We start from the raw sequence: 13411 nt of genomic DNA, 5'->3' as shown, positions 1-13411 counted from the left end.
GAATGCAAATTACAATTGGTCGTTATGTCTTTTCATGCCCTTTTATGCAGTTGTTCTCTATTAAAGGTTGAGTTAGGGGTTCCTTTTCTAATTATTTTAAATGCTCACAGATTAGGGATATTAACATTGGGAAAGGAATTATTCCATATTTTAAGTATTCAGTGTCACCAAACTCTTCCGAGATCAGATGTAGTAAAGGTTAGATGCAAATTAAAAAGTGACATAGTTTGTGTGTAGACACCTAACTCTCCCACAAAGAACAACTCCATACAATATCAATGCGACATTTACAACTTCCCATTTCATTATGTTTTTCATATAAGCGAGCTTGCCAAATTCCACACTGTCTAATAAGATAGGGGCTGACACTACGCAATCTAGTCAAAAAGATTGTCATCCGATCAGATCTGGATCCCCGCTCCAGACATGAAAGGACAAAAAGTTAACTCAGTGCACCCTCCAATGTGGATATTTTTAAAAATTAATTATTGGTTAACACTGTTAAAATGAGGATTCACTTTTATGCAATAAAGCTAAACAATTACGCTTGGTTTTGAGTTATTCAGTGAATAAAATAAACAAATCAATGGTTACCCACTTATCCTTAAAAATGTTGCAGCAAGGCAAAATGCAACATTTTTGTTACTGTTGGATTTTACTGACAAAGGTTGGTACTTTTAGACCAAATTTTAGGCCGAATTGATCATACTATTGGTTAAAACTAAACGGTTAAATAGAAAACTGGAAAAAATTCTAAATCAGACTCATTGTTCTTAAAACAGTAGCTACATGGCATTTAATATTCATTTTCAAATCTAAAAGTCACATTAAAATGATGAAATTGAAAAAAAACTGTATGTAACCAGACTGGAGCTATGGTGAAACCGGAACAGGAATAAAGTTATAGTCCTTTCATGTTGCATTTTTTAAAACAAAAATTGTCATTTCAGCATTGCACTAGAAACCAAGAAAAGATGACAATGACGACGATTGGGCAAACAGTGACAGGATATTCGCTGGTTGATCGTCATCCCACATCTCTGACATTTTCTGTGATGAATGAGCTGTAAAACCTGAAAAGTCTGAACCACTATCTTCACTAGTTTGAAACAATTCTAGCAAATTTTTCAATGGCAAGCTGGGACCCTCACTTTCCTCAATCAAACACCTTTCCTTTGCAAGTGTACTTATTTCCATTCCGTGATCCTCAGCCTTCTTTTTATTTCTTCCATAAACAGCAGAAAATCTCACTTTCCTGTGTAGTTTCATACAGGGTGAAGAAGTGAATTCAGTTTGAGGAATCACGTTTAATTCAGTGCTTTCATGTGCAGTGATATTAAATGAAGGCGTTATTATTTCAGGCATCAGTTTTTCACTCCTGCTTTGGCCAACAAACACTTGCGTCAGTAGAGGGCTACATGGATTTTCAACAGGAGCTGCTGCAGTATCTGTTATCCGAGAATGTTTGGGAACACGAACGATTGTATTTTCCTGTTCCTTGCGCTTTTGTTGTAAATTATTCTTTGACAACTTAAGTAGCCTAGTTTTGCTTTCGCCACTGTCAGAACATTCAGCAGTATCTGGCTGTGGCCTACTTCCAAAGATATCATCATCAAATCGATGCTTTTGTGATGACTCTTCAGCTAAAGAATGAGATCTCTCAGCTGGTAATCTTCCAATATGATGCAACTGCAACTGTTCTGATATACAGACCTTTGAAATAATGGAACTATGTTCCTCTCCTTGGCACAAAGATAAACTATGCGGAGTTGTGTCTTTTTTCTGATTTTCAAAATTAACCACACCTTCTCCAGGGGATTTGTTATTAATAAAAGTGGATAAAAGTAGCATTTCAGAAATGCTAACATGACTCGGTGTAGACAAAGGCAACATCTGGCTAGGTGAATTCAGGGTGCCTGAAGATACAATTTCTTTTCCTTGGAAAGACAAACTACTTGGTTTATTTTCCCATCCACTGACACATTCGTTATTCTTTGCGCTCCACATTACTGCAGATCTGTTTCCTTCCACATGCTCTTTATGTGGTCTTTGAACTTCTTCATGCACTCCTGCAATACTTATCTGGGTGAAATCATGGGTGTTTACACCAATGCTGCACTTTGTCCTAAACATAAACAAAACCTTTCATTAAAATTATATTTCAATTCCTTTATTATTTAGTAGCAAATTCAATATTCATGGCAAATGGCATGATGTTGACTTATAACCAAACTGCCAAAGCAGAAGTATTCCACTGTGAAAGGGATACAGAGAAGGGTAGGTATCTAACTAATTTTAAGAATATGTCGAATTCACAATGGGGGGAAAGATGCACATCTGGTCTGTTAGTTATGACAGTGTTTGGTGTGGAAGGCCTCTGATAAGGTCAGATTAAATATGATATTCCTTAAAAATGTTAAGCACATTACAATAATGAAAAGCCTACTTTTGACAGTCTAGTCTTCACAATTTATGAAATGCATCATTTCATTAAAAAGCTAGGTATTTTTTCAGATAAATAGTGGCTGAAATAAGTTTCCACTTTTAAATAATCTCATTGGCATAAACAAGATACCCAATTATAAATATTTGGATACCACTGAACATAAAATAACTTCTTAAAAAAGTGGCAACAACTTCTACCCTGATAAATGCAAAATCATAAAGGCAATCAAAACAACCTAGGTTTATATTTAGATGGTGACAAATCTGCTGTGTAATGCTAGCATTTTTTTGGCAACCATAAACAGTGTTAGAAGGAGCTACAATAAGGACAAAAAGAGAATGCTGACAGTAGCAAGAAATAAAAGTTATTAATTAAGTCATTGAGAATTAGGAATTATATAGGCTCTTCACAGACTAAATTTGATTGCAAGATCTGTTTAAAAAAAATAAATTTTCACATCAGTCAATACAAAAGACAAACATGGTCAAATGACAACTGCAGTCATTTAGCACGGGAGTTTTAATCACACAAGTTTTGAGGGTTCATATTATCAGAGAAAGAAACTCCCCACCAAAACTCAGTTCTGTATAACAACTCTTCCCAATCTTTTAAATGGGTCACTAAATTCTGCTTCATGAAGAACTCAAGAACTTTAAATGTATCTGACAGTGGAACCATACAGAAAATGCCCTAGAATTAAAAATTATATTTTATAACATCTTTAATTTACAAATAGTTCTTCGCAGAGAAGCAACAGACAATAGTGATTGAAGGGCTAGGGGAAATGAGAACATAATAATAAGAAATAGGAACAGGAGTACACCATAGGATGGAATGAGCCTGCTCCTCCATTCAATATAATCACGGCTGATCTTCATCTCTACTTTCTCACCTGTTTCCCCATATTCCTTAATTCCTCGAGACACCAAAAATCTGTCTATCTCAGTCTTAAATATATTCAACGATGAAGCATCCACAACCCTCTGGGGTTAGGGCAAAAGGACAGGGCAGTGGAATTAGTTGAGTTGCTCTTTCAGAAATCCAGAATGGACTCAACGAGTCAAATGGCTTCCTTTTACATTGTGGCCATTCTATGGTTTTACAAAGCAGTGAAAACATACTTGCAAGAGCACGTGTAACGATCAGGATGGAAACCCGCCTTTAAGAATATGATTGAGGCTCATGCCATATTTTCAAGTCATTTATTATTTAGGGAAATAATATTTTTACCTTTTCATCTTATCTCTCTGGAATTCGACAAAGTCATAATCGAATTGAGAAATTATTTTATCCACAACATTAAATTCTGTACTCTCAGAAAATTTCTTATGATGTTCACTTTGCAGATGCTGAAAAAAAGAAGAATTAAGTTAACAACAAAATACTGCAAACATTGCAAGTAAAAGCAGAATGTGCTAGAAAAACTCAGCAGTTCTGGCAGCATCTTTGAAGAGAGAAACCAAGTTAATATCTTGAGATGAATATGATTGCTTCAGAATTGAAGGGAAGTAGGTCCACCCCCACCCCCCTGCACATGTCCCCCCACTGGCTACGATGGCTGACTGACATGGCCCTTTATCTCCCCTGCCCCCAGTCATCACAGAGGCACAAATGTGGCATCCTCTCCTCCACTCTATCAGCTCACTTGGAAGTGCTGACTTGGCTTCCCCTCCATGGTAACAAGGCAAACTGCATTAAACTCATTGGAATGCTCTAATGGGCACGCAACTCGCCCAGACTGCCTGCAGCTAATCCGCCTAACAAGGGAGAACTCCATAAAAACTCCAAGGGTGGACAGACAGGCAGGCAGTGCAGAAAAAATGGCACCCAGGAAGGCAGCTCCCCATTTTTCTGATACTGACCTGGCCAGGTTGCTGGAGGTGGTGGAGGCAAGGCAGGACATCCTCTCCCCCCACCCCCCCAAGCAGGATGCCATCCCAGAGGAAGGGATGGAAACGCAGCCTGGGAGGGAGGGAGGGATACTTTATATTAATGCAAGGGCACTGGCTAGAAGAACCAGGAAGAAGTGCCATTAAAAAAAGCTGAATGACCTAATCCGGGCAGCTAGGGTGAGTGTTTTACCTCAGAATCACGGAGGTTTACAGCATGGAAACAGGCCCTTAGGCCCAACTTGTCCATGCCCCCCCTTTTTAAAGCCTTTAAGCCAATTCCAATTGCCCGCATTTGGCTCATATCCCTCGATAACCATGTAACTATCTAAATGCTTTTTAAAAGATAAAATTGTACCCATGTCTCCTACTACCTTTGGCAGGTTCTTCCAGACACTCACCACCCTCTGTGTGAAAAAACTGCCCGTGGTCATTTTTGTATCTCTCCCCTCTCATCTTAAACCTATGCCTTCTAGTTTTAGACTTCCCTATCTTCGGGAAAAGATATTGACTATCTACCTCGTCTATGTCCCTCATTATTGTATAGACCTCTGTAAGGTCTACCCCACTCCCCACACCACCCCCCTGCCCCGCCCCAAGCCTCCTATGCACCAGAGAATACGCTCCAGAAAAAAAAGTCCCACCTATTCAGCTTTTCCTTATAATTCAAACCATCAAGTCCCAGCAGCCTCCTAGTACATCTTTTCTGCACTCTTTCTAGTTTAATCCTTTCTATAATAGGGTGACCAGAATTGCACACAGTATTCCAAGTGTGGCCTTACCAATGTCTTGTACAATTTTAACAAGACGTCCCAACTCCTGTATTCAATGTTCTGACTGATGAAACCAAGCACGCGGAATGCCTTCTTCACCACTCTGTCCACGTGACTCCACTTTCAAGGACCTATGAACATGTACCCCTAGATCTTCCCCAATGTCCTACCATTAACTGAGTAAGTACTGCCCTGGTTCAATCTACCAAAATGCATCACCTCGCATTTGTCTAAATTAAACTCCATCTGCCATTCGTCAGCCCACTGACCCAATTGATCAAGATCCCGTTGTAGTTGGAGATAACTTTCTTCACTGTCCACTATGCCACCAATCTTGGTGTCATCTGCAAAGTTACTAACCATGCCCCCTATATTCTCATCCAAATCATTAATATAAATGACAAATAACAGTGGACCCAGCACTGATTCCTGAGGCACACCGCTGGTCACAGAAAAACAACTCTCTACAACCACCCTCTGGTTTCTGTCAAGAAGCCAATTTTGTATCCATTGAAATACCTCATCCTGGATCCTGTGAGATTTAACTTTATGCAACAACCTACCATGTAATACATCATCTAGCATCTTCCCCCTAAATGAGCCCCAGATCCCCCCACTGGCAGCATTCTGCATGTTTTCAGCCCCTGACCCCCAAGCACCTCCCTTCTTCCATCCAAGAGTAGCACAACCTTTGCTCTCTTGAGGACCACCCCCTGAAACACTGCAGAACTTGTGCCATCTTGCTCCTTCTGTCTTCACAGAAGAAGAAAACTCATAATCGCCGGGAGAGGGCGAAGACAGAGGGTGGTGTGCCTGAGAACCAGTCCTCACCTACTTTGGGGAATGGGAATTGGAGCTTGCCGGAGAGCAGGGCATGTGGACCATTAGAGACAGCACTGTTGGGCTGGAGAATAGGAATGTGCACCTGCCAATCTTCCATTTGCTGGAGAAATCGCAAGCAAGTTGCATGCAGCCCAGATTCCTCTCCCGCCTTGCACCATTCTGGTGTTACAATGTTGCAGGAGAGTGTAGAACTCAACGGAGGGAGGGAGGGAGGGAGGAGGGTGAGGAGAGGAAGGGAGGAGGGTGAGGAGGAGGAGGAATGGAACCCATGTGAGGCAACACAGGCTCCTAGTCACCAAAGCACGTGGTGATCAGGGCCTCCCTCTCATGCTTGATCCTTGCTGTCATTAGCCCTCCAGCACGTGGGTGGTGTTGCTCATTATTGTCGTCCTCCTCCTATTCTTACTGGGCGGCCTCTCCCCAGTGACGCCTGGCTAGTCAGAATTCCCACTGACATCACCCCACGCTGGCAGGAATGCACTGCCAGTGGGACCCGAGCGAACCCAGCTGGCATGAACGGCTGAATAATTATGGCCATAATGGCTAACTTAGATGTGGTTCTGTGATTGGACAGTACTTGCTGAACAATTTTGAGTATTTTAAGAATTACACTAACAACCATCATCAGTCAGGCTTGCAATGTGATTTACTTGCTAGCAGTTACATATATTCATATACAGGAACGAGTCCTCTGTAGGTAAAAATATGTCCAGATGTTGCACCCTTTTTGAATTAACAGAAGTATGGGGGCAATAGATCCCTCTTCACAGCCATATCTCAACCAACCAATTAGCACTCTTTTCTAATGCAATATAAATTGTTGGTCCCTTTGAAATTTGGCATTCTTGCATCTGTCCTGATGAGCACAAAATGAAAAATTACAGCATGTCTCTTTTCTCCACAATAATCAAGTTCTGAGCGAATACAGGTTTACTTTCTGTCTCAGATAATTGACTAACTGTGCCTTGTTACGTCTACAGCAAATTTCTTTGGAGCTCTTGATGGTTTAGAAGTGAACTGAGTTTTCATATTTAAATTAATGCCACATCTTTAGCACAATGTATAATCAAAGAGTAAATTTAACCTCTTCAACTTTTCAGGTTTGTTTCAGTGGTCAAGAACAGATGACTGGTTTTGAGCAGGCATCTGGAAGTTTTACCTGTCATATTACCAAGAAATGTCTTAAAGTATTTGGTTAATATGCAGTCTATAACCATTACAGCAGATTATTTTTGTTGCCATAATTTAATTGCCACACTATTTTTGACACTTGTAAAGATGTTGCTCGAAAAATACAATTAGTTTTCCCCTTCATTCCACTTTTCTGTTCAATCTTTTTTCCAGAAATTATTGAACAAGTGCATATCCTGTTGGTGCAAATCTATTATAATACAAGTAGTGAAAGGTATGCAAAAATAATGAAAATAGTGTAATGTTAACACTTACAATTTTTAAATCGTCATACTTCATCATACAGCATTCACAGTAACCCTTCTTTTTCTTCTCTTTTAAAGTTTCCATGATTTTTGTATCCATTTTGCAGTTTTTTTCACTGAATACCATTTTATGGCCTTTACTTCTGCTTCCAAAAAATAAAAAGAATCCAATGTGACAGGGAATTTATGTCATATTTCCGAAGAATAAAAGTTGCTTTTATACTTTTGCACACACTCTGGCAGTTATTTAAAATCATAGATATTTCTAACCACTTCTGCAAGTCAGAGATTATACTTCATAAGATTCTGTCCTCAAGATTACGTCCCAACCTCTATGTGCTTAGGCACCATTTTGTACAGTTTGGTTAGATACACACTGTAGTCAGCATCACATTTTGGTTTTCTCCACAAAATATTTTTTTAGATTCAGTTTCATCACCTGTAAGCAAACCTTGCATCCCCCTATAGTGTCCCATTTCCTGTCCAATATCGAGTTAAGTGGCATTGAGGGCAAGAAATCGCAAGAAGACCCCTGTAAGAATAACACTTTCAACTAGACAGGTTATTAAATCTTACCGAAAATGACACAGCATTGTTTCCAGCGAGAAAACCGGCATGTTTCTCCCCAGAGAAACCAGCCAGTTTTCTTTCCAGGTCTTACAACACTGCCAAAACAATCAAAGGGGTGTGTTTTACACCCTTATACAGGAGGGTGGGACCTATATATGCCAGCAAAATCCACCTACAGAGATTGGGGCACCATGTTTATAGGGTGCCCTGATCATGACCTGTATAAACCTCCGCTCTAGCCCATGACTAAGGTCTCAGGGATTCCCCACCTGACCAGCCCCTCATCGGAGTCAACACTTCTCCAGCCAATCTCAGGAATTCCCCAACCCCCCACCCCTGATCATTGACCCCTTCTCTATCAACTCTCACTCCCTCCACAATCTGACCCAGCATCCACCTCCACCACTGCCCAACAGCCATCGTCGGCATCCTCAGCTCCTCTGTCTACCCCCGCCGGAACCACAACTAAATGAATCCCCTCTCCCCCATGAGGTTCCCACAGGTGCCCACCCCTTGGCTTAGGTTGGCACTGCCAGGTTGGAACAGGTATGGTGCCAATATACATAAAATGAAAATCCTTGTCATTTTCTATCTATGCATAAATTAATTTAAAACAAAAGTCTAGCTCTTAAACTATGAAACATACTAGTTACAATAATCTCTCTGCTGGCAGACACAATTTTAAACACTGAATTTAAAGAACATTAGAAATAGGAGCAGGAGTAGGCCATCTAGCCCTTCGAGCCTGCCCTGCCAATCAATAAGATCATGGCTGATCTGAAGTGGATCAGTTCCACTTTCCTGCTTTCTCCCCATAACCCTCAATTCCCATGTCCGTCAAAAACCTATCTACCCGTGACTTAAATATATTTAGCAAGGTAGCCTCCACCACTTCAACGGGCAGAGAATTCCAGAGATTCTCCACCCTTTGAGTGAAGAAGTTCCTCCTCAACTCCGATCTAAACTGCCCGCCCTTACCTTGAGGCTGTGCCCTCTAGTCCTGCTGTCCTTCCTGAGCAGGAAGGATCTCTACCTCTACCCTATCCATCCCTTTCATTATCTTATATGTCTCAATAAGATCCCCCCCTCATCCTTCTAAACTCCAACGAGTACAGACCCAGTCTATTTAGTCTCTCTTCATAGTCCAACTCCCTCATCTCCGGTATCAGCCTAGTGAACCTCCTCTGCACTCCCTCCAAGGCCAAAATATCCTTGCACAAGTGCAGTGACCAAAACCGCACATAATACTCCAGCTGCGGCCTCACCAGTACCCTGTACAGTTGCAGCAAGACCTCCCTGCTTTTATATTCTATCCCCCTCGCTATAAAGGCCAGCATACCATTCGCCTTCTTGATCACCTGCTGCACCTGCAGACTGGGTTTTTGCGACTCATGCACAAGGACTCCCAGGTCCCTCTGCACCGTAACATGCTGCAGCTTTTCGCCTTTTAAATAGTAATCCCTCCTATTATTATTTCTGCCAAAGTGGATAACCTCACACTTGCTAACATTGTACTCCATCTGCCAGGTCCTCGCCCACTCATTCAGCCTATCCAGATCCCTCTGCAGACTTTCCACACCCTCCGCACAATTTGCTTTTCCACTCATCTTCATGTCATCAGCAAATTTCGTCACCCTACACTCAGCCCCCTCCTCCAGATTATCTATATAAATGGTAAATAGCTGAGGCCCTGCGGCACTCCACTAGTCACCAACCGCCAATCAGAATAGTACCCACTGATACCAACTCTCTGTCTCCTATTAGACAACAAATTCTCTATCCACACTAACACCTTACCTTCAACTCCATGCACCCTAACCTTCTGTAGCAACCTTTTGTGAGGCACCTTATCAAACACCTTTTGAAAATCTAGAAACACCACATCCACCAGTTCCCCTCTGTCTACCGCACTAGTCACATCCTCATAGAAATCCAATAAATTCGTTAAACATGACTTCCCCTTAACGAATCCATGCTGCATCTGCTCTATCAAACCATTCCTTTCTAGGTGCCTCGCTATTTCTTCTTTCAAGACGGATTCAAGCATTTTAATTTTTCAATTTTAAAATTGAAGCTGAGTGTTTAACTGCCAGCACCTATTGGAGCTATATTGAAATAAAGGCTATATTTCCCTTTTCAATATTGATGAATGATTATAGCAAGAATGATCTAAAGGACTACCTTCATGCTATCTGAATCTTATGAAACTTTCCACCGGATGGTTGAGGTCATAAATTTTCTCTTGATCCAATATCTTGAATATTTTAAATTTAACCCTTTATAAGAACATAAGAACATAAGAACATAAGAAATAGGAGCAGGAGTAGGCCATCTGGCCCTTCGAGCCTGCCCCGCCATTCAATAAGATCATGGCTGATCTGTCGTGGCTCAGTTCCACTTTCCCGCCCTCTCCCCATAACCCTTAATCCCCTCTCTTATCAAAAACCCATCAACCCGCTTCTTAAAAATATTTAGCGAGGCAGCCTCCACCACTTCAACGGGCAGAGAATTCCAGAGATTCACCACCCTTTGAGTGAAGAAGTTCCTCCTCAACTCCGTTCTGAACTGCCCCCCCTTTATCTTGAGGCTGTGCCCCCTAGTCCTACTGTCTTTTTTGAGCGGGAAGAGTCTTTCCACCTCTATCCTATCCATCCCATTCATCATCTTATACGTCTCAATGAGATCTCCCCTCATTCTTCTAAACTCTAACGAGTACAAGCCTAGTTTATTCAGCCTCTCCTCGTAGCTCAACCCCCTCAACTCCGGTATCAGCCTAGTAAACCTCCTCTGCACTCCCTCCAAGGCCAAAATATCCTTGCGCAGGTGCGGCGCCCAAAACTGCACACAGTACTCCAGCTGCGGCCTCACCAATGCCCTATACAGCTGCAGCAAGACCTCCCTACTTTTATATTCAATCCCCCTCGCTATGAAGGCCAGCATCCCATTCGCCTTCCTGACCACCTGCTGCACCTGCAGGCTGGGTTTTTGCGACTCATGCACAAGGACCCCGAGGTCCCTCTGCACCGTCGCCTGCTGCAGTTTTTCGCCACGTAAGTAATAGTCCTTCCTACCATTCTTCCTACCAAAGTGGACCACCTCACACTTGCCAACATTAAATTCCATTTGCCATTTCCTGGCCCATTCGCCCAGCCTATCTAGATCCTTCTGCAGACTCTCCACACCCTCCGCACAATTTGCCTTTCCCCCAATCTTGGTGTCATCAGCAAATTTCGACACCCTACACTCGGTTCCCTCCTCCAGATCATCTATATAAATGGTAAATAGCTGAGGCCCCAGCACCGACCCCTGGGGCACTCCACTAGTCACCAACCGCCAATCCGAATAGCACCCATTGACCCCCACTCTCTGCCTCCTATTTGACAACCAATCCTCTATCCACGCTAACACCCTACCCCCAACTCCATGTCCTCTGACCTTCTGCAGTAACCTCTTGTGAGGTACCTTATCAAACGCCTTCTGAAAATCCAGAAAGACCACATCCACCGGCTCTCCTCTATCCACCGCCCTAGACACATCCTCATAGAACTCCAGTAAATTTGTCAGACACGACTTCCCTTTAATGAAACCGTGTTGCGTCTGCCCTATCAAGCAATTCCCTTCAAGATGCCTCGCAATTTCCTCCTTAATGACGGATTCTAACATTTTACCTACCACAGACGTTAAACTAACCGGCCTGTAATTCCCCGCCTTTTGCCTGGCACCCTTCTTAAACAACGGCGTAACATTAGCCGTTTTCCAATCCTCCGGCACTTCCCCGGAATCCAGCGACGTCTGGAAAATAACCACCAAGGCATCCACTATCACCTCCGCCATTTCTTTCAGAACCCTCGGATGCATTCCATCCGGTCCTGGGGACTTGTCCACAATCAGCCCCTCCAGTCTGTCGCGCACCACCTCTCTAGTAACAGTAATGTCATTAAGACCCTCCAGTCCTACCACCTTTCCATCGCTAACACCCGGCAAATTATTCACGTCCTCCTCCGTGAAGACAGAAACAAAAAAGTTATTCAAGACCTTAGCCATATCCCCATCCCCTACCACTAGGTCCCCTTTCTCATCCGCTAAGGGACCAACGTTCACCCTAGCCAGCCTCTTCCTTTTTATATATTTATAAAAACTCTTGCTATCCTTTTTTATATTAAGTGCTAGCCCAGCTTCATAGCTTCTTCTACCCTCCTTTATCAACTTTTTTGTCAATCTTTGTTGACATTTAAACCTTTCCCAATCCTCTTCTCGCCCACTGCTCTTAGCTACTCTAAATTCCTCCGCTTTTAATTTAACACTTTCCTTCACCTCCTTCGTTATCCACGGCTTATTACCTCTCTTCCTACTGTCCTTTTTGACCATCGGAATAAATTTCTGCTGAGCACCAAGAAAGATCTCCTTAAAGACCCTCCACTGCTCCTCAGCAGACCTACCTTCCAACGCACTCCCCCAGTCCACATTCGCCAATTCTTCTCTCATCCTACCATACTCCCCTCTATTCAAACAAAGGACACGTGTCCGGGAACCCACTTTCTCCTCCTCCATCTGCAACAGAAACTCCACCATACAATGATCACTCTCTCCAAGAGGATCCTTCACCTCAAGGTCCCTAATTCTACCCGCCTCATTACATAGCACCAGATCCAAGATAGCTCGCTCCCTCGTCGGCTCCAACACACACTGTTCCAGGAAACTATCCCGGCAGCATTCCAAGAACTCCTCCTCGAGCCCACCTCGTCCAACATGGGTCGACCAATCAATATGCAGATTGAAATCCCCCATAACTACTGCCGTCCCATTCCTGCACGCCGCACTTATTTGCGCGTTAACAGCCCGCCCCACCTCCAGATCATTATTCGGGGGCCTATAGACGACACCCACCAGCGTCTTCCTCCCTTTGCTGTTCCTAATCTCCACCCACAACGATTCCACTTTCTGCTCTTTGGCTCCGATATCATCCCTTGCTACCACCTTGATGCTGTCCTTAATCAGCAGAGCTACGCCACCCCCTCTTTCCTCCTGCCTATCCTTCCTAAACACTTGATAGCCCTGTACATTCATCTCCCAGTCCCTGTCACCTTGCAGCCACGTCTCTGTAATGGCCACCAGATCGTATCCATTTGTGTCGATCTGCGCCACCAGCTCATCCACTTTATTCCGAATGCTTCGTGCATTCAGATAAAGCGCTTTCATCCCAGCCTTCTTCTGGACCCTATTTGCCGTAACGCCACCACTTGGGACATCCTCAGCCTCTTCCCTTACCTGTACCCTATCCTTAACTGTAGACCTCCTAACATCACCTACCCTCGCACCCTCCCCCCCCCTAATTAGTTTAAAGCCCTGTCTACAGTTCTCTTTACTCGATTCGCCAGCACTCTGGTCCCAGCACGATTCAGACCAACCCCATCCTGCCCGAACAAGTCCCACCTACCCCAATACTGGTGCCAA

At 43.1% G+C, this 13411-nt stretch overlaps 1 protein-coding gene across 2 annotated transcripts in view; it reads right to left on the bottom strand.

Moving 5' to 3' along the window:
- Positions 1-588: 588 nt before the first annotated feature.
- The window catches only part of dbf4 (DBF4-CDC7 kinase regulatory subunit), a 59771-nt gene continuing 46948 nt past the window's right edge, over positions 589-13411 (bottom strand). Inside the window, exons 11-13 of one of the 2 annotated variants that reach the window (XM_080217097.1) lie at positions 7398-7533; positions 3677-3795; positions 589-2125 (exon numbers count right to left, since the gene is read on the bottom strand). In XM_080217097.1, the coding sequence (XP_080073223.1) occupies positions 958-2125; positions 3677-3795; positions 7398-7533 (1423 nt within the window). In that variant the 3' untranslated portion in view covers positions 589-957. The remainder of the gene's footprint in view (positions 2126-3676; positions 3796-7397; positions 7534-13411) is intronic. The other variant, XM_080217107.1, reaches the window with a different exon arrangement.

This window comes from Carcharhinus amblyrhynchos, chromosome 2, assembly GCF_965287045.1.
Source record: "Carcharhinus amblyrhynchos chromosome 2, sCarAmb.v2.hapA, whole genome shotgun sequence".
NCBI classification, from domain to species: domain Eukaryota; kingdom Metazoa; phylum Chordata; class Chondrichthyes; order Carcharhiniformes; family Carcharhinidae; genus Carcharhinus; species Carcharhinus amblyrhynchos.
Note: the sequence above shows the minus strand (reverse complement) of the source record. Positions and strands in the feature narration are given on the sequence as shown.